Source organism: Haliotis asinina, chromosome 4, assembly GCF_037392515.1.
Source record: "Haliotis asinina isolate JCU_RB_2024 chromosome 4, JCU_Hal_asi_v2, whole genome shotgun sequence".
Classification (NCBI taxonomy): Eukaryota; Metazoa; Mollusca; class Gastropoda; order Lepetellida; family Haliotidae; genus Haliotis; species Haliotis asinina.
In genome coordinates this window covers 471,890-493,535 of record NC_090283.1, presented here as the reverse complement: position 1 = coordinate 493,535, position 21,646 = coordinate 471,890, and the positions used below count along the sequence as shown (strand labels likewise).

General features: G+C 44.3%; 1 protein-coding gene across 3 annotated transcripts in view; it reads right to left on the bottom strand.

Annotated features, from left to right (window-relative positions):
• Positions 1-21,646, bottom strand: part of LOC137280690 (unconventional myosin-XVI-like) — a 236,700-nt gene that overhangs the window by 17,349 nt on the left and 197,705 nt on the right. For all 3 annotated transcript variants that reach the window (XM_067811903.1, XM_067811906.1, XM_067811904.1), the window contains exon 34: positions 17,366-17,416. In XM_067811903.1, coding sequence (XP_067668004.1) covers positions 17,366-17,416 — 51 coding nt within the window. The remainder of the gene's footprint in view (positions 1-17,365; positions 17,417-21,646) is intronic.

Genomic DNA, 21,646 nt, shown 5'->3' with positions numbered 1-21,646 from the left:
TGCTCCCGGAACAATATCCGAATCCTGTCTGCTAACGTGGTGTCTCGGTAGAGGACTTGATTGATGGTTTCCCGCACACGGTTGGTCTGGGATTGAAGCTTTTCTTTGTAGCCGGACGCTGTCTCCAACCAGACCTGCCTTTCATCTTCCAAAGTACGTATTCGTTCCTCGATGGTGGCTTTCATAGACTCGTCCTCAGTTTCACCGAGTTTTTTCTTTTCATAGGCGATTTTGTCGTCTATCTCACTCACTTTGGCCGTGCTTTTCCAGAGATGACCACGAATGGTTTGCATCAACAGGTCCAACCCCTTCAGTTCCCGAAAGGTAGTTTCTAGGCCCGGGAAGGGCTTGTTCTCGTAATCAGCCAACACCTTTTCAATATTATAAGTCATGTTTTGAACCGATGTGGCGTCCCTGATGCCTTCCAGATCTTGATTGACCTTCGCGGGAATCTTCTTCGGAGGAATCTTAGGTCGCGCGCCACCGTAATCTCTGAAACCTAGTTCATTTTTAACAAAATTAGGATTAGTTTTACCGACCAATGTTGATAAAGCAAGCGGTTCTCCCGTGATTTTATTCATGAGATCGATCTCCTGGTTATTATATAAAAAACGCAGCTTACCCTCGACAAGGGTAAACTTTGTATAGTCTCGCCACAACGGCTTGATGTCGTCTCTTTTTTCAACTGCTTTGTAATAATCGTCGACGGCGCCCTTCACAAGTGTGGTCCTTGGTGAGAATGAGGTCTCCTGCTCGACAGCCGGCTGTAGGCCAGTACTGAATGAGGTCTCCTGCTCGATCTCTGCATCATTCTTAGGATAATCCCACTCATTATTCATAATCTCATCCCCCATATTATCCATAGGTATGCCTTCAGCCATTATTTAGTATTAAAAATATATTTCGTTTATATATAATAATGTACGGCAGAAAATTAGATCCTTTCAGAAGATTGAGAGAGCCATTAGGAGCCAGAGTCATGCGTCAGTCGGTGACCATCACCAACAATCCCAGCAAGATAGACCAGAATCAAACTCTGCTGGTTAGATTTCCAAACCTTGGTGAGAATGACCTCATTCTACCAGGCACTGTTCGACTGGCGTTCAATATCACGTTGACCTCCGACAACGACAAACGCGAGCTAGTGCGGAACGTGGGTCGAGCCATCATCAAGAAAACGACCGTCAAGATCAGCGGTAACGAGGTGCTGAGCATCGACGACAGCGACGTGTTTCACTGCTACAGGGATCTCTGGAAAAGCGAGAGAGAACGAGTCAATGATGTGTACCAGGGCATCAGCAAATCAACCCGGGCGCGCATAGGGTATGTCTTCACGCAAGACCAGCAAGACAAGCTATCGGACGGTGAAAAGGCCATCGCTCGAGCATACGGGAATCGATTCTGCGTGCCGCTAGACTTCGAGTTGCTCACGGGACACGCGCCGTTTTACCAGGCCGCGCTGGGTGATAGGCTCGAATACAAGCTCACGTTTAACGACTATAGCAAAGTAGTGCGTACGCCGAACGGTGATGAGGCCAGTTATGCCATAGACAACATCTCTCTGGAGTTCGACATGGTCACTAGCCCGGAGCTGGCCAGGTAGGTTCGAAGTCAGTACTCTGGGAAGATGGCTATCCTGTACGATCGCGTACTGAGGCATAGATCAGTCGTGCGAGATAAGAGCGACACTGTGTGGAATATCAACCTGAACGTGCCGGCGCGATCGATGAAAGGTATCCTGGTCGTCCCCGTGGAGGATTACGATCCATTCCGGAGGGACAGCGAGAAGTTTTTCAACCCCGAGATTGAAAAGGTGGAAGTGACCATCGAGGGCGTACCCAACCAGCTGTTCAGTCATGGTATGAGACCACACCAGCAGTGGGATGAGATAAAAAAGCTACCAGTGGGGGATTACATAACAAAGGACCTGGACCTCGGCTCCGTGCAGATCGGTGAATACCTGACCACCAAGTACGCCCTATGGTTGGACATGCGATCCACGGATGATGATAAACTGCACGGTAGCGGGCGTCGTATAGATAACGGCAGCGAAGGGATAACCATCCAGATTACTAAGAAGGCTCAAACCGCTGGTAAGTTGAAATTATATCTGTACGTTATTATGGACGCGCAACTTAATATACACAATGGGAGATTCGTGCAAGCCATCTACTGATGGGGGAGACCCCCACACCCCCCGGGGGTACCCACAACTACCCACTGACCCACACTGCGCCATAGTGTGCGGGCAGACTGGCTGTGGGAAGACCGTTTTCGTGTTGGATATGTTGGAGGGTTACTACAAGGATGTCTTCGATAACATCGTTATCATGTGCCCTACTCTGAGCATGAATAAAACGTACGCGCGACCTTGGGTGATGACGGACCCGGACGTACACAAAATCGACCCTGGAACACGCCTGCAGGACTGGTTGAAAGCTCTTCACGAGAAATTTAAAGGGGAACCGACGCTGTTTATACTGGACGACTGCAGCGCTAATCGCGAGATAACAAAAAAGAGAGACATGCTATCGTACCTGGCCTTCTCCAGCCGGCATGCAAATCACAGCATCTGGGTGCTAACGCAGAAGTTCAACTCGGTGTTGAAAGACCTACGGGAGCAGACGCGATGGGTGGCCTTATTTCACTGCAAGGACAGGGATTCGTTCGAGGAGTGTTTGAGAGAGAACGATGTGATGAGTAAATTAGAACGGGAACGGGTGAAGAAACAGCTCGCTGAAACTAAACACGCTAAGCTCGTGCTCAAAACCGACCAACCCGTGGCTTATATAGTATGCTAAGCAAAGCTAAGCTAAAGCTAAGCTAAAGCTAAGCTAAAGCTAAGCTAAAGCTAAGCAAAGCTAAGCATATAGCTATGATATTCGAAGTGTTTGTTGTGTGTAACTTAACCTTCATTTCTCTGTGTTTTGTCTGCATCGGGTATTATATAGTTAAAACTAAATCTTACTTGTTATATTATAAGATGGAGTGTGAGGAATTGCTCGAACAGTTAGTACCTGGGGGTACGGCAGGCCCCACTGATGATAAGCGAGAGAAACTGGTGGCGTTGGCTGTTGGCGGCAAAGCCAAACATTACTTTGGAGACTACACTCCGGATAAAATTCACAAAATGTCAGCCGAAGAAATCGATAAGCTGTACGCTAGATACGAGTCCCGGCTCGGAGCAGAAATGACAAAGACAATAGGATCGGCTATGACCCAGATATACACCGGTATTGTGTCATACTTCCTTCCCATTCCACCAGAGCGCCGACTTTACCTGTGGGAAGACCTCGAGAAAGACCCTTTTATCGAACACGCCGTGAGCTCTATCAGCTGCGAGCTGTACCACAAATATGGTATGTTGTTGGCTCCAGTGACGGCGGCGATTATCACGGCAAAGCATTGTCAATTTGAGAGAAAGAATAATAATAATAGTATAGATGGATGCTGCACAGGAAACCCCAGTGGGGGAACTGAGGGAAACCCCTCCCGAGGTGACGGTGGAGACCCCTTCACAGGAACCAGTGGGGGTACACCCCACAGTGGGGGAAGTGACCCCAACAGTAACCAGGCAGAAGAATCCTAAGAGAGTAGCTGCCGGTAAAAAACGGTGGTGTAACCAACATAAAGTGACCAACCCAACCCGACTGTTGTTGGCTGTAGGCGTAACTGCTGCCTTGGCTATCTCGTGGTTATATACACGTGAGGGAAACCCTCACCGTGAGGTACCCCCAAACAGTGAGGTAACCCCCAACAGTGGGGGTACCCCCACTATTAACCCGCATATCATGTTATAATTTTAATATTTTATACCATATACGTAATGTCTGAGGGGAAAACGTTCGTCAACGACGCATACCACGCCACAGTGGTCGCCAGTCTAGCTGTAGGGTACGCTCGGTTGACTAAAATGGTGCTTAAACAACCAACTATCAAGCTAGATTTCAACCTGCAGGATATGGGTATGCTCATAATGAACCTTGGTATGGCGATGGCCACAAAAGACATCCTAGTAAAACAAGGAATAATACCTGAAAATATAATGAAATAAATATAGGATGGCCACGATAGCTATGATGGCCGGTGGGGCGTTAGTGAATGCCCTGGCATTTTCCGGGAGTAATTTCCTCTTCTCGAAACTACGAGATGATCACGCAATACAGGAAGAAAGGAAGCGGCACGATCTCGCTACTGAGAAATTACAAAGGGCACAGGCCGAGTACGCTAAAAAACGCCTCCAGAGGATCGATTTTATTAACGAACAACTCACGCGTGAAAACCATGCCGTTCAAACATTCAACGATGTCGATGAAGCAATGAAAGAATACTACCTACTAACTGGTAAACGATTGGAACCGCTCAATAAACCCACACTCGCTCAATACTACACACCATCCAAGGGACAAATGAATCGTGAACTGGTCTTCATAGTGTTGGGTATAGCAGCTACTGCGTTGGTTGCGAAGCAATTAAATTAAAATACCTATATAAGTAAACATGAGACCCGCTCCATACCGATGCGAATACATACTTATGGGGAAGACCGAGGCCTGTGGTAGGAAATGCAGGAATCAGGGGTTCTGTTGTTTCCATATGGGAAGTCCTAACTACACGTGTTCTGTGTGTGGTATCGGGGTTAAAGGGCACTACTGTCTATGTAAAGCTCACGGAGCGAACGTAGTCAGACATCAACTCATCTACGAGAATAAAAAGGGCTACATAAAAGAACGTAGGCGACTGCTCAAGATAGACTCCAATTAAATGTTTTACACATATCCAACAGTGCGTGAAACAGCCACTTAAGGGTTACCTCCCTTTACTGTGAACCAATTAGACATTGGTTCTCTTAGGTGTAAACACTATGGCTACTGTGCGCGAGCTGAAGCGGGTCGCAAAACAGAGAGGTGTGATCGGGTATTCTCGAATGCGGAAGTCAGCATTGTTGAGATTACTAGGTTTAGAAGCCCCTCCTACGGTAACACAATCAAAAGCTCAAGCAAAACAGCTTGGATACACGGGTTATTCAAACCTGGGGAGAGCCGGGTTAACCGCATTGTTATCACATGCCCCCGTAGCAAAACCTCCCACTGTAAAACAACTGAAAGCCGAGGCACACGATTTGGGTTTAGGCGGGTATTCCCGTATGAGAAAACCACAGCTTGTAGAATTATTACGACAGAATAGAGCTATTGACCTACAGTTCGTGCGCACTGAGCGCGCTGTAGGCAACTATTTGAGAGGTTGGCGCATGCACGTTGATAGAAACATAGTCATTACAGATATCAAGCCTCTGATAGCTGATAAGGTCAACCAGGAACTAAATAACCTAGGAAGTGTCAAGTTTCAGATCACAGTGAAAATGTCGCTCGATAAGCAGGTTGGGAGTACCACTGAATATGTTCAGCCTTACTTACGAGGTCAACAAGAGGTCGTCACACATACAGAGACCATTGACGCATCAATCGATACCAGTTTTCAGCAGATACGAGAATACCTAGAACGCTACACACACTTGGGGTCCGGGTGGGCTGTAGATAAAATCGATAATGTCTATCTAGACATAGCTAACTACGTGCCGTTCAGAGGCGGGTCATACCTAGCCTTGCCTCCCTACTATAAGAACAAACATGCCATAGTAAACGTTAAGAATAGAGGAAACGATTGCCTGAGGTTAGCTATCAGGTCAGCCTTATTTCCAGCTGACACTAATCCGAACAGGCCTTCTAATTATCCTCAGGATGATGGGCTCAACTGGGATGGTATAGATGAACCCACCCCCATATCCCAGATCACTAAAGTAGAAAAACAGAATAATATGGCTATAAATGTCTTTGGGCACGAAGGTAACAAAACAATAGTACACAGGGTCAGCCCGGTGAAGGATCGCCAAGTTATCAATATATTCATGATCCAACGAGGTGACAAGTATCACTACACGTGGATAAAACATCTCAGCCGGTTGTTGCACGACCAGTCGAAACACGATGGGGAAAAACACTTTTGTGTACGATGCCTACACGGTTTCAGTCGAGCTGATTTATTAGAATCCCACCGGGAGGATTGCCAAGGTGTGGGGCAGACGGCTATACGAGTCGACATGCCTAAGGAAGGTGATAATATCCTAAAATTCTGTAACCACAAGAACCAAATGTCTGTGCCTTATATCATATACGCCGACTTCGAAGCCTTGGTTGTGGGTGGGGATTCCCCCACACCCCCCAGTGGTGAGAGCTTCACCCACAAGACACAAGAGCATAAAGCCTGTGGGTTTGGATACATTGTCGTCCGTTGTGACGGGGAAACGAAAGCTCCGGTAGTGTATAGGGGCCCTGACGCGGCTGAAAGGTTTCTAAAGTGTTTGCAGGAGGAAGAAAAAATTATTAGGAATGCATTGTATAAAATCGCTCCCATGCGTCTGACCCAAGACGACAAGCTAGCTCACAAGCGTAGCACTAAATGTCACGTGTGTGACTCACCACTTAACGGTGATTCGGTGAGAGATCACTGCCACATAACTGGTAAGTATAGAGGCGCCGCTCACAGCGCGTGCAACCTCAAGCTTAAAATCAACCCTAAGACAATAAACATCCCCGTTGTCTTTCACAACTTGAGAGGGTACGACTCACACTTGATCATGCAGGCCATCGCGAAAATCGATGGTAATATAACGTGCATCCCCAACAACATGGAGAGATACATCTCCTTCAGCTTAAACGGACTTAGGTTCATTGACTCGTTTCAGTTCCTCCTGTCGTCACTCGACAGTCTGGTCAAGGCCAACAATACCTTCCCTATCACCGATCGATACACAGACGCCGAGACTAGACCCCTGCTTATGAGGAAGGGTGTGTACCCCTATGAGTACATGGATAGTTGGGTCAAGTTCACCGAGACCAGACTACCCCCTATTGACTGCTTTTATAGCAAGCTGAATGAGGCGTCCGTCTCACGAGATGATTACTCGCACGCGACTAACGTATGGAATAAACTGGGTTGTAAGAACCTGGGTGATTATCACGACCTGTACTTGAGGACAGATGTACTGCTGTTAGCCGACGTGTTTGAGACGTTTAGGCGGACGTGTTTCAAGCAGTATAAACTCGACCCCGCATGGTATTACACCAGCCCAGGTCTGTCGTGGGACGCCTTGCTTAAAAAGACCGGAGTTAATTTGGAATTGCTCACAGATTACGACATGCACCTATTCATTGAGAAAGGCTTGCGAGGTGGGATTTCCATGGCATCCAAACGATACGCGAAAGCAAATAATCAATACGTGAAAGGTTACGATCCTAACAAGCCAACCAATCACATTCTCTACCTCGACGCAAACAACCTGTACGGCTGGGCCATGAGTCAGTATCTACCTACAGGGGGATTCGAATGGGTACCCCACGTTGATGTTATGGGGGTTGCACCAGATTCGAACAAAGGTTATATCCTCGAGGTTGACTTAGAGTATACCAAGGAATTACACACATCACACAACAGCTACCCCCTGGCCCCCGAACGTATGAGGGTTAACCCAGACTGGATGTCTGAGTACCAACATAACTTGTTAGGTGGGCGTGTGACAGACGTTGAAAAACTCGTGCCTAACTTAATGAATAAGACCAAGTACATCGTTCACTATCGCAACCTACAGCTGTACCTGTCATTGGGTATGAGGCTGACCAAAATACACAGGGTGCTCATGTTCGACCAGAGCCCATGGATGGAGCCCTACATCAGAATGAACACAGACCTACGAAAAAAAGCCACCAGTGATTTTGAGAAAAATCTCTACAAGCTCATGAACAACTCGGTGTTTGGTAAGACTATGGAGAACCTGAGGAAACGTGTGACCGTGAAGCTGGTTCGGTCGAGTGAGGAAGACAAGCTCAGGAGATTGATAGCCAGTCCAGCATTCAACCGTAGTAAGATATTCACAGACAACCTGGTTGCCCTACACATGAAGAAAAGCCACATAAAATTCAACCGGCCTGTTTACGTGGGGATGAGCATCCTCGATTTATCCAAACACCTGATGTACGACTTTTACTACAACGAGCTCAAGAAACAGTACGGCGACAGGTGTGAAGTGCTGTACACTGACACGGATTCCCTGCTGATGGAGATTCGAACCGAGGACGTGTACGAGGACATGAAAAAACACCTCGATTTATACGACACCAGCGACTACCCTAAGACCCATGCCATACACAGTACGGTAAATAAAAAGGTCCTAGGTAAGATGAAGGACGAGTGTGCTGGCACGCCCATAGCCGAGTACATAGGTTTGAGACCTAAGATGTACTCCATACTGAAAGCCGACAATAGTGAGATCCGGAAGGCTAAGGGGGTTAAGAAGTATGTGGTGAAACAACACATCAAACACGCCAGATTCAAGGAAGACCTGTTCAAGACCCGTACGTTTAAGGCATAAAATGAAGACACTTAGAAGTGATGGACATAAGATATACGGACTGACTATAAACAAGACGTCCCTGTCGCCTATGGACACGAAACGTTGGATAGCTATTGATGGGATAAACACATACGCGTATGGACATGAAAAAATTTGAGGCTATTTACTACAGCCTGCGTGGGTACTGGAAAGGAGCTAGCGCAGTAGATAAGCTAGCTAAAATAGCGCGAGTACCCCCGGAGGAAGCCAAAGCGTGGCTTGAAAAACAAGCCCTGTGGCAGATCTATTTGCCGGCACCACGCTACGTGCCTAGAAGGAGGTTCGGTATTAACATACATAATAGCGTTCACCAGGCAGACCTACTGTTCCTACCCCACGACAAGAGGTACAAGTATGCCTTAACCGTAGTGGACGTAGCCAGTCGTTACAAGGAAGCCGAACCCTTGACCACGAAAGATTCGGCCCAGGTAGCCAGAGGATTCGAACGCATATACAAACGCAGCCCGCTGACGTGGCCAACAGAGCTGCAAGTTGACCCCGGACGGGAGTTCATGGGTGCCGTGTCACAACTGCTAGCCAAACACGATACAAAGGTCAGGCGTGGCACGGCCGGAGCCCATCGCAGCCAAGCCATAGTTGAGAGATTTAATAGGACTTTGGCTGAGCGCTTGTTCGGATATCAGTATGCTAGGGAGATGGCCACCCCTGGAAAACGATCGACTGAATGGGTCACGAGGTTACCCAAGGTGGTGTCGGCAATCAACCATGAAGTCACCCGTCTCACCGGTAAGAAACCGGCAGACGCTATCAAACTAAAATCAATAGTTGCAGAGTCGGCCGCTCCATTGCGTGGGAAGGAGAAACAGATACCAGATAGGGCCCTAGTGAGGTATCTATACCAGCCGGGGGAACACGAGGGTGATAGCCGTAAGCGGGCCACCGATCCTATATGGTCAGTCAAAACTTACAACATAGATAAAGTGGATATGAAAGCCGACGAACCTAACTTGTACTACTTGAGGGATGGGCCGGGTAGGGGGTTTGTAAGAGAAGAATTATTGATCGTACCGTACGGCACAGTGTTACCTCCAACACACGTTAAGTAGTAGGGGTAATAGTAGCAAGAGCTAAGGGCCCAACCAAAGCCTTATTTAGTAAATAAGGCTTTGTAGAGACTTTTCTTGAAAGTGTTTTAGAACTGTCATTCCCTATACTACTGCTTCCTTTGTCCACAGGGCAGATTTGACAGCAGAAGTGACAAGAAAGCTGGCTCTAGATGATTTTGAAACTGGTGTTACTAAAGCTAAAGGGTTAGCTTGTAGACATGACATTCTTATGTCAGGAAGAAACTCCAGTGAGGAATTGGGACTGAGCACAAGACTGGGGTAGAGAGGTCAAGGAAGTATGATACTGAGGATCGCTGGCAACTTGGTCAGATTGTGAAAGACTTAACCGGGTGAAAAAGCGTGGAATTCCCTCATCATTGATGAAAGATGCACAAAATATAGGATGTTTAAACTCATGAAGGGCTCACAAAACTTAAGACTGGGATGATATTTTCTTTTCTGATGAAAGATCTGTTTGGATTTTTCTAAGCTCTAATTTGAAACCTATCTACTAACTCCCAGATCATAGCCCAAAGTGTCACATGCGGTGTGGGATATCATCACATGAAGTTATGTTGTTGTGTATTTTCACTGGAAATTAGATGAAGGAATGATATGTTGACAACATAAATGATCACCTCCTTCCCATGACCCAAACACTGTATAAGATATATGGATTTTCCAGCATGATAATGGCCCAGTAATGACAGTGGTCAGTGATCAGTGGTTGTCAGAAGGAAAACGTTTAAAGTTTTAGACCAGCCCAGCTACAGCCTAGATCTTAACACTACTGGGAATGTGCGGGGAGTAATCGTAACACTACTGGGAATGTGTGGGGAGTAATCGTAACACTACTGGGAATGTGTGGGGAGCAATCGTAACACTACTGGGAATGTGTGGGGAGCAATCGTAACACTACTGGGAATGTGTGGGGAGCAATCGTAACACTACTGGGAATGTGTGGGGAGTAATCGTAACACTACTGGGAATGTGTGGGGAGCAATCGTAACACTACTGGGAATGTGTGGGGAGCAATCGTAACACTACTGGGAATGTGTGGGGAGCAATCGTAACACTACTGGGAATGTGTGGGGAGCAATCGTAACACTACTGGGAATGTGTGGGGAGGAATCGTAACACTACTGGGAATGTGTGGGGAGTAATCGTAACACTACTGGGAATGTGTGGGGAGTAATCGTAACACTACTGGGAATGTGTGGGGAGTAATAGTAACACTACTGGGAATGTGGGGGGAGTAATCGTAACACTACTGGGAATGTGTGGGGAGTAATTGTAACACTACTGGCTATGTGTGGGGAGTAATCGTAACACTACTGGGAATGTGTGGGGAGTAATCGTAACACTACTGGGTATGTGTGGGGAGTAATCGTAACACTACTGGGAATGTGTGGGGAGTAATCGTAACACTACTGGGAATGTGTGGGGAGTAATCGTAACACTACTGGGAATGTGTGGGGAGTAATTGTAACACTACTGGCTATGTGTGGGGAGTAATCGTAACACTACTGGGAATGTGTGGGGAGTAATCGTAACACTACTGGGTATGTGTGGGGAGTAATCGTAACACTACTGGGAATGTGTGGGGAGTAATCGTAATACTACTGGGAATGTGTGGGGAGTAATCGTAACACTACTGGGAATGTGTGGGGAGTAATCGTAACACTACTGGGAATGTGTGGGGAGTAATCGTAACACTACTGGGAATGTGTGGGGAGTAATCGTAACACTACTGGGAATGTGTGGGGAGTAATCGTAACACTACTGGGAATGTGTGGGGGGTAATCGTAACACTACTGGGAATGTGTGGGGAGTAATCGTAGCACTACTGGGAATGTGTGGGGAGTAATCATAACACTACTGGGAATGTGTGGGGAGTAATGAAGGACAATAAACCAAAACAGAAAGAAATATTGAGGATATGAAGAAAGAAGTCGTTGAATATTGTGGATATTAGGATATGCAAATTATGATCAGATGTGTACTTGGGGACATTCAGTCATGTATAGCACGACCAGGAGGTCTCATATTGTACTGAAAAGAGACATAGAATTTAAGAGAATCAAATCTCAAAGTATTTATGCAAGTACAACTTCAGTAGTTTATATACATGCATTAGATATTTGCCCACATAACCTTCTCAGTTATTTCTGGGAATACCATAAAACAGTATAACAGCCCTTGAGACAAGACAGTGTAACAACAGCCCCTGAGACAAGACCATGTAACAACAGCCCTTGAGACAAGACAGTGTAACAACAGCTCCTGAGACAAGACAGTGTAACAACAGTCCCTGAGACAAGACTATGTAACAACAGTCCCTGAGACAAGACTATGTAACAACAGCTCCTGAGACAAGACAGTGTAACAACAGCTCCTGAGACAAGACAGTGTAACAACAGCTCCTGAGACAAGACAGTGTAAGAACAGCTCCTGAGACAAGACCATGTAACAACAGCTCCTGAGACAAGACAGTGTAACAACAGCTCCTGAGACAAGACAGTGTAACAACAGCTCCTGAGACAAGACAGTGTAACAACAGCTCCTGAGACAAGACGACGTAACAACAGCTCCTGAGACAAAACAGTGTAACAACAGCCCCTGAGACAAGACAGTGTAACAACAGCTCCTGAGACAAGACAGTGTAAGAACAGCTCCTGAGACAAGGCCATGTAACAACAGCTCCTGAGACAAGACAGTGTAACAACAGCTCCTGAGACAAGACAGTGTAACAACAGCTCCTGAGACAAGACAGTGTAAAAACAGCTCCTGAGACAAGACCATGTAACAACAGCTCCCGAGACAAGACAGTGAGACAACAGCTCCTGAGACAAGACAGTGTGACAACAGCTCCTGTGACATGACAGTGTAACAACAGCTCCTGAGACAAGACAGTGTAACAACAGCTCCTGAGACAAGACAGTCGCTGTTAAAGCTTGAGGCAACGTCTTGCTATTCCTGGAGACAAAATATTTGATGAGTCACTGAACAACGAAAATAGACTGCTGTCAGACTGCTGTGTAGTGAAGGTGGTGTTGGCAGCTGCTGCAGTATAACACAGGTGTAAGGAGAAATGTGCTCGACCTGTACATACTTATGAAAAGATAGAGGTATACTGCACGGTAAAATAGGTAGATAAAAATAGGTCCCAACAGTCATTATTCCTGGACCAATGAACAACAAAGTAAAGCACACTATCCAAAAACTCATCCATAAATAGAGTTTAGCGCATGGACTTTTACACCAATTTAGAAGACAGTGATGTCTTTGCAACCAAGTGGACACTCTTAGATAATGGTAACGACATAGCACCGTCACAACATCGGGTCTCCGGCCACTGAGACCAATCTCTTTCAGCTTTGAGTATGTGTAAGGATAATATGGGATATGTCATAACACATGTATAGCTGAATACATCTGTTGTAACACACAGCTAGGTATTTCTACCATAACACACAGATAGGTATTTCTACCATAACACACAGCTAGGTATATCTGTCATAACACATAGTTTAGTATATCTGTCATTACACATAGTTTAGTATATCTGTCATTACACATAGTTTAGTATATCTGTCATTACACATAGTTTAGTATATCTGTCATTACACACAGCAGAGTATATCTATCATAACATATAGCTGGGTATATCTGTCATAACACATACCTGGATATATCTCTCACAAAACATAGCTGTTTATATCTGTCATAACACATACAACAAGCTGGGTGTCTCTACATGATCTTGAATATCTGTGGAGAGTCTAGGGTATATTTCCACCCATATGTGCTCTCTGTAAACTTGAGGTGAAACATGTGCTATCAGGAGATGTAGGCCAGTTCATCAGGAATATCAGGGCAATATCCTACACCTGAGAATATGCTTGGAACTCCCTCTGACGTCTGAAACCCGCACTGATATCTGCAGCCAGAATATGGCAAGGAAACCATGTGGTAGCAAATTTGCTTGTAGTGGTAGCATATATCTCAGTGGTACTGCCAACTGTGATTGTAACTGGTGTCAGCTACACATGTAGTTGTTCCCCAACTGGTGTCAGCTACACATATAGTTGTTCCGCAACTGCCTGTAATGTCGTATATGCCATCGATATCTTATTCCCTACCTGTGTGACATCTGTATTCCCCACATATGTGACGTGTCTTATTCCCTACCTGTGTGACATCTCTATTCCCCACCTATGTGACATGTCTTATTCCCTACTCATGTGATATCTCTATTCCCTTCCCCACCTATGTGACATGTCTTATTCCCTACCCGTGTGATATCTCTATTCCCCACCTATGTGACATGTCTTATTCCCTACCCATGTGATATCTCTATTCCCCACCTATGTGACATCTCTATTCCCCACATATGTGACATGTCTTATTCCCTACCTGTGTGACATCTCTATTCCCCACCTATGTGACATGTCTTATTCCGTACCCATGTGATATCTCTATTCCCCACCTATGTGACATGTCTTATTCCCTACCCATGTGACATCTCTATTCCCCACCTATGTAACATGTCTTATTCCCTACCTGTGTGACATCTCTATTCCCCACCTATGTGACATGTCTTATTCCCTACCCGTGTGACATCTCTATTCCCCACCTATGTGACATGTCTTATTCCGTACCCATGTGACATCTCTAATCCCCACCTATATAACATGTCTTATTCCCTACCTGTGTGACATCTCTATTCCCCACATATGTGACATGTCTTATTCCCTACCCATGTGACATCTCTATTCCCCACATATGTGACATGTCTTATTCCCTACCCATGTGATATCTCTATTCCCCACACATGTGCCATGTCTTATTCCCTACCCATGTGATATCTCTATTCCCCACCTTGTGACATGTCTTATTCCCTACCTGTGTGACATCTCTATTCCCCAGCTATGTGACATGTCTTATTCCCTACCCATGTGATATCTCTATTCCCCAGCTATGTGACATGTCTTATTCCCTACCCATGTGATATCTCTATTCCCCACCTACGTGACATGTCTTATTCCCTACCTGTGTGACATCTCTATTCCCCACCTATTTAACATGTCTTATTCCCTACCTGTGTGATATATCTATTCCCCACCTATGTGGCATGTCTTATTCTTCATCTATGTGACATGATTTATCCCCTACCTGTGTCACATGTCTTTATCCTAACATGTGCGATATCACCCTTTCCTCACATGTTTGACATGACATATTCCCCAACTGTGGACATGAGTTCTTTCTCTCCTATGTGAGATGACTTATTCCCCACATGTACAATATGACTTACTACACACCTGTGAGACATGACTTATTCCCCACACGTACAACATGACTTACTATACTCCTGTGAGACATGACTTACTATATTCCTGTGAGACATGACTTATTCCCCACATGTACAACATGACTTACTATACTCCTGTGAGACATGACTTACTATATTCCTGTGAGACATGACTTATTCCCCACATGTACAACATGACTTACTATACACCTGTGAGACATGACTTACTATACTCCGGTGAGACATGACTTACTATACTCCTGTGAGACATGACTTACTATATTCCTGTGAGACATGACTTATTCCCCACATGTACAACATGACTTACTACACACCTGTGAGACATGACTTTTTATACTCCTGTGAGACATCACTTACTATACTCCTGTGAGACATGACTTACTCCACACCTGTGAGACATGACTTATTACCCACATGTACAACATGACTTACTACACACCTGTGAGACATGACTTACTATACACCTGTGAGACATGACTTATTCCCCACATGTACAACATCACTTACTATACTCCTGTGAGACATGACTTGTTCCCCACATGTACAACATGACTTACTATACACCTGTGAGACATCACTTACTATACTCCTGTGAGACATGACTTATTCCCCACATGTACAACATGACTTACTATACACCTGTGAGACATGACTTACTATACACCTGTGAGACATGACTTATTCCCCACATGTACAACATGACTTACTATACTCCTGTGAGACATGACTTGTTCCCCACATGTACAACATGACTTACTATACTCCTGTGAGACATGACTTGTTCCCCACATGTACAACATGACTTACTATACTCCTGTGAGACATGACTTATTCCCCACATGTACAACATGACTTACTATACACCTGTGAGACATCACTTACTATACTCCTGTGAGACATGACTTATTCCCCACATGTACAACATGACTTACTATACACCTGTGAGACATCACTTACTATACTCCTGTGAGACATGACTTATTCCCCACATGTACAACATGACTTACTATACTCCTGTGAGACATGACTTGTTCCCCACATGTACAACATGACTTACTATACTCCTGTGAGACATGACTTGTTCCCCACATGTACAACATGACTTACTATACTCCTGTGAGACATGACTTATTCCCCACATGTACAACATGACTTACTATACACCTGTGAGACATCACTTACTATACTCCTGTGAGACATGACTTATTCCCCACATGTACAACATGACTTACTATACTCCTGTGAGACATGACTTATTATACTCCTGTGAGACATCACTTACTATACTCCTGTGAGACATGACTTACTCCACACCTGTGAGACATGACTTATTACCCACATGTACAACATGACTTACTATACTCCTGTGAGACATGACTTATTATACTCCTGTGAGACATCACTTACTATACTCCTGTGAGACATGACTTACTCCACACCTGTGAGACATGACTTATTACCCACATGTACAACATGACTTACTACACACCTGTGAGACATGACTTACTATACACCTGTGAGACATGACTTATTCCCCACATGTACAACATGACTTACTATACTCCTGTGAGACATGACTTGTTCCCCACATGTACAACATGACTTACTATATTCCTGTGAGACATGACTTGTGCCCCACATGTACAACATGACTTACTATACACCTGTGAGACATCACTTACTCCACACCTGTGAGACATGACTTATTACCCACATGTACAACATGACTTACTACACACCTGTGAGACATGACTTACTATACACCTGTGAGACATGACTTATTCCCCACATGTACAACATGACTTACTATACTCCTGTGAGACATGACTTGTTCCCCACATGTACAACATGACTTACTATACTCCTGTGAGACATGACTTATTCCCCACATGTACAACATGACTTACTATACACCTGTGAGACATCACTTACTATACTCCTGTGAGACATGACTTATTCCCCACATGTACAACATGACTTACTATACACCTGTGAGACATCACTTACTATACACCTGTGAGACATGACTTATTCCCCACATGTACAACATGACTTACTACACACCTGTGAGACATCACTTACTATACTCCTGTGAGACATGACTTATTCCCCACATGTACAACATGACTTACTATACTCCTGTGAGAAATGACTTACTATACTCCAGTGAGACATGACTCATTCCCCATCTGTGTGACATGACATCTTTCACACCTGTGTGATATGTCTTATCCCCAGTTTAAGTAAACTCGGGCAGTACACTGCCTATACTGGTCAAACAAACCCTAGTAGAAGGCTGTATCAGATAACCTTGAGCAACCTATCAATGTCCAATCAAATGAGAGATGATAGAACACAATCTTATACTAGGATTTATAAAACTCAGTACAGGCAGTGTGATAATACTGAACCTTAGTTTACCTACAGCAGTCTTCTTCCTCACCTGTGTCACATGTTCTTCCTCACCTGTGTCACATGTTCTATTGCAATACAACTAACGAGACAGCTACTCACCGATGTCGTCAGGTATCTCAAGATCCATGTTGTAGGGTAAGGGGGACCTCTCTGCAATAGAACATAGAACATCTTCAGTTTAAAGTTAACATGCACATAGAATCATCCAACCATCTTACTCAAACATGGCTACCAATGAAACCATTTTGGAGTAAGATGGCTGGATGCTTCAGATTTCAAATATCAAGCACAACTGTTGGAAATGTTTGCTAGTGCGAATGATTAATCCTCGGACCTACTAGTATTCAAAGCAAGGACGCTCCTAGATAATCAGGCTTCAAAACAAGGAAGTAACAAAACATTTAGGCTTCAACACAAGGGAGCAACAAACATTTAGGCTTCAAAACAAGGGAGCAATCAAACATTTAGGCTTCAACACAAGGGAGCAACAAAATATTTAGGCCTCAACAGAAGGGAGCAACAAAATATTTAGGCTTCAAAACAAGGGAGGAACAAAACATTTAGGCTTCAAAACAAGGGAGCAACAAACATTTAGGCTTCAAAACAAGGGAGCAACAAACATTTAGGCTTCAACAGAAGGGAGCAATCAAACATTTAGGCTTCAACACAAGGGAGCAACAAAATATTTAGGCTTCATCACAAGGGAGCAACAAAATATTTAGGCTTCAACACAAGGGAGCAACAAACATTTAGGCTTCAACACAAGGGAGGAACAAAACATTTAGGCTTCAACACAAGGGAGCAACAAACATTTAGGCTTCAACACAAGGGAGCAACAAAACATTTAGGCTTCAACACAAGGGAGCAATCAAACATTTAGGCTTCAACAGAAGGGAGCAACAAACATTTAGGCTTCAACACAAGGGAGCAACAAAACATTTAGGCTTCAACACAAGGGAGCAATCAAACATTTAGGCTTCAACAGAAGGGAGCAACAAAATATTTAGGCTTCATTACAAGGGAGCAACAAAATATTTAGGCTTCATCACAAGGGAGGAACAAAACATTTAGGCTTCAACACAAGGGAGCAACAAACATTTAGGCTTCAACACAAGGGAGCAACAAAACATTTAGGCTTCAACACAAGGGAGCAATCAAACATTTAGGCTTCAACAGAAGGGAGCAACAAAACATTTAGGCTTCAACACAAGGGAGCAACAAAACATTTAGGCTTCAACACAAGGGAGCAACAAAACATTTAGGCTTCAAAACAAGGGAGGAACAAAACATTTAGGCTTCAACACAAGGGAGCAACAAAACATTTAGGCTTCAACACAAGGGAGCAACAAAACATTTAGGCTTCAACACAAGGAAGCAACAAAACATTTAGGCTTCAACACAAGGGAGCAATCAAACATTTAGGCTTCAACACAAGGGAGCAACAAAACATTTAGGCTTCAACACAAGGAAGCAACAAAACATTTAGGCTTCAACACAAGGGAGCAACAAAACATTTAGGCTTCAACAGAAGGGAGCAACAAACATTTAGGCTTCAACACAAGGGAGCAACAAAACATTTAGGCTTCAACACAAGGAAGCAACAAAACATTTAGGCTTCAACACAAGGGAGCAACAAACATTTAGGCTTCAACAGAAGGGAGCAACAAAACATTTAGGCTACAACACAAGGGAGCAACAAAACATTTAGGCTTCAAAACACAAGACAAGGAGGCAACAAGACGAGAAGTTGCACTCCCTCAATATCAATAGTGTGTGATACATCACAGTGTAATCAGTGGGAGACACACACTGGACCAAGACAAACAAGGTATTTTCTGGGTTTGCATGTGACTACAACAGACATATTGGATGGTCTCCCTAGCTGGGTGTAACTGCGTTGTACTGAGAGGCCTGCAGTATCTGCAGTATCGTGTGTCTGGGATGTCAAGGATAGTATTCCCCTACAAGAAGCAGGTTGATGGTTTCTCCATATGTTGCTATTTTCATCAGTACTTGTTTACTGTTTGCTGGGATTCGCTGCTGCTGGTGTCTGCTTAAATGCCAGTCAAGTTCATGAATGAAACTGCTTTTAAATATTTGCTCTGATCTCATTTTCTATTTCTATCTGATTCAGTTGCAAGTTCCATGTCTTCTGCCTCACCACAGCATTCATTTACAGCATAGCATCATGTGACTCACTGTCCTCCAGACTGTCCTGAACCATCACTCTAGTCTTATACTAATAATCATCATCTAAGTCGCCCAACACCAAGGGATTACTGGCGGTGTTCAATCAGAATCTAATGCTGAGTTTCTCAATATACAGAATTTTAGCAATGCAGAGAGTGCAAGGCAGTAGGAAAATTACTGTGGTTCAGGGACTGTGAGACAGGATACCCACACCCATTCTCTTTCCATGACTTTGCCAGACCCTGACTCTGGCCTCTTTTGCTGTGTCCTGACACACGGACAGCAGATACATCAATTTGTCCAACCACGACAGGAATCCCATCCAGAGAGTTAACGTGAACATGTTGAACACAGTACACCACAGACCTGCACTTTAGTATTACAGAATACTGAGTTCAGATTATGAATATAGATGTATCTAGGTAAACTCTCACTGGATTGTCTGGTCCGGACTTGATTTGCAGGATGGGTTAGGGTAACCCTGACTAGCCTGGTCCGGACTTGATTTGCAGGATGGGTTAGGGTAACCCTGACTAGCCTGGTCCGGACTTGATTTGCAGGATGGGTTAGGGTAACCCTGACTAGCCTGGTCCGGACTTGATTTGCAGGATGGGTAACACTGTAACTAGGGTAACTAGGGTAACCCTGACTAGCTGGAATACTGCTGATTGTTATACAACAACCAACAATGACATTTCATTTCTAGATTGTCTGGAAAAGTGCAGGTAGTGTTTGTGAATTTCAGCAGGAAGTCACTCACTTCTTTTCTCCCCAGACCAGCTTAACATCCTCAATAACGGAGAGGGGAGGGACAGAAATGGAAAGTGAACATACTTTTCAACATGGAGTCTGGGGGTGAAGTTTGATAGTTGTGAGTGTTTTTATGTAATCGATCAAAACCTCCTCCTTAGTTTTGTTGGAAAAAGTAAGCCCACCACCAAAGGAAATAGGGGAGGACCTGACAAGATTTCATTTCTCAGGCTTACTTTTTTAAACAAAACCAAATAGGAAGTTCTGCCCCAACTTATAAACCAACAGATATATTTTTGGTATAATTTGTATATTTGGTATTTACTACTGAAATCAACTGGGATACAACTGATATTGAAAGTTTTCAAGTATGTGATAATATTCAGTTGTAGCAAGACAAAGCTGTATCAGTCTTAAAAAAGTAATAATTCAACATCAAGGGGTGTTCACAAAATCCCTAATTTATGGGCCATTGTGTAGAAAATCAAGGGAATTTCTCAAAGAATGCAAAACTGCCCGCAGAGTCACTTGAGGTTTACAATATTTGCGATTTAATCAACATGACCACAGAGTTAGTGGACACAGTCAGGATGTCATATGTGGGATGACTGTACATTGGCTGCAATAGTTTTATATTGTTTCTGGTTTATAGTGCATCTTGCACACATTCCAACATTCTCTGCATTAATTGTAGGAATTCCTCATTTTTTAATCACAAGGTTACCCAGAGTTTCCACAGCTGCCTCCCTACCGGCAGCTGAGCAAGGATGGAGATACAGCTATAGGCTGTTCACCTCGCACTCTTGTCAGACAGGCAAGGCACAGATAACACCAGGAGTTTGCCAGCACATGTTAACTGCCCAGAACACCAGGTGAATCTTATCTAAAGATTATAGTACATTACTCTGTTTGGAACTTCATGCGGATTGTAACAGAAATGAAATGCACGAAAAAATGACTTAAGTATATTGTCCTTCATAAAACATATGAAGTCCAAAGTCAGAACTGACCTTGTGATGACCCTGCCTATCTCAACAAGACAATGAGGGGATTGCAGTCATGAGAGCTGGTGGGGGCATGGTGCTTATGTGTGAGTGGCACGTGCTATACTGTGACTGTGAAAGCACTAATCCATGATTATGCAAGCACAAAACCATGAGTACTCCTCTATGTCTGTGCAAGTACTAATACAGAAGGCAATTGAAGGCATGCTACAGTACTGGATATTATCTAACTTCCAAACACACTGCTCTTATTTGACAATTTGTGTATCAGTCGGATTCACTGATGAGAATTGTTCACATCTAAGGCTAAGAATATGCACAAAATCACTTTAACTGGTTGCCATGGTGATGACACTATAGTGGAGTTTTGTACTGGGCAGAGGGAATCCAACGGTCAAGTGCATGAGCATCATCAACATTCTAATGATTATCTCTA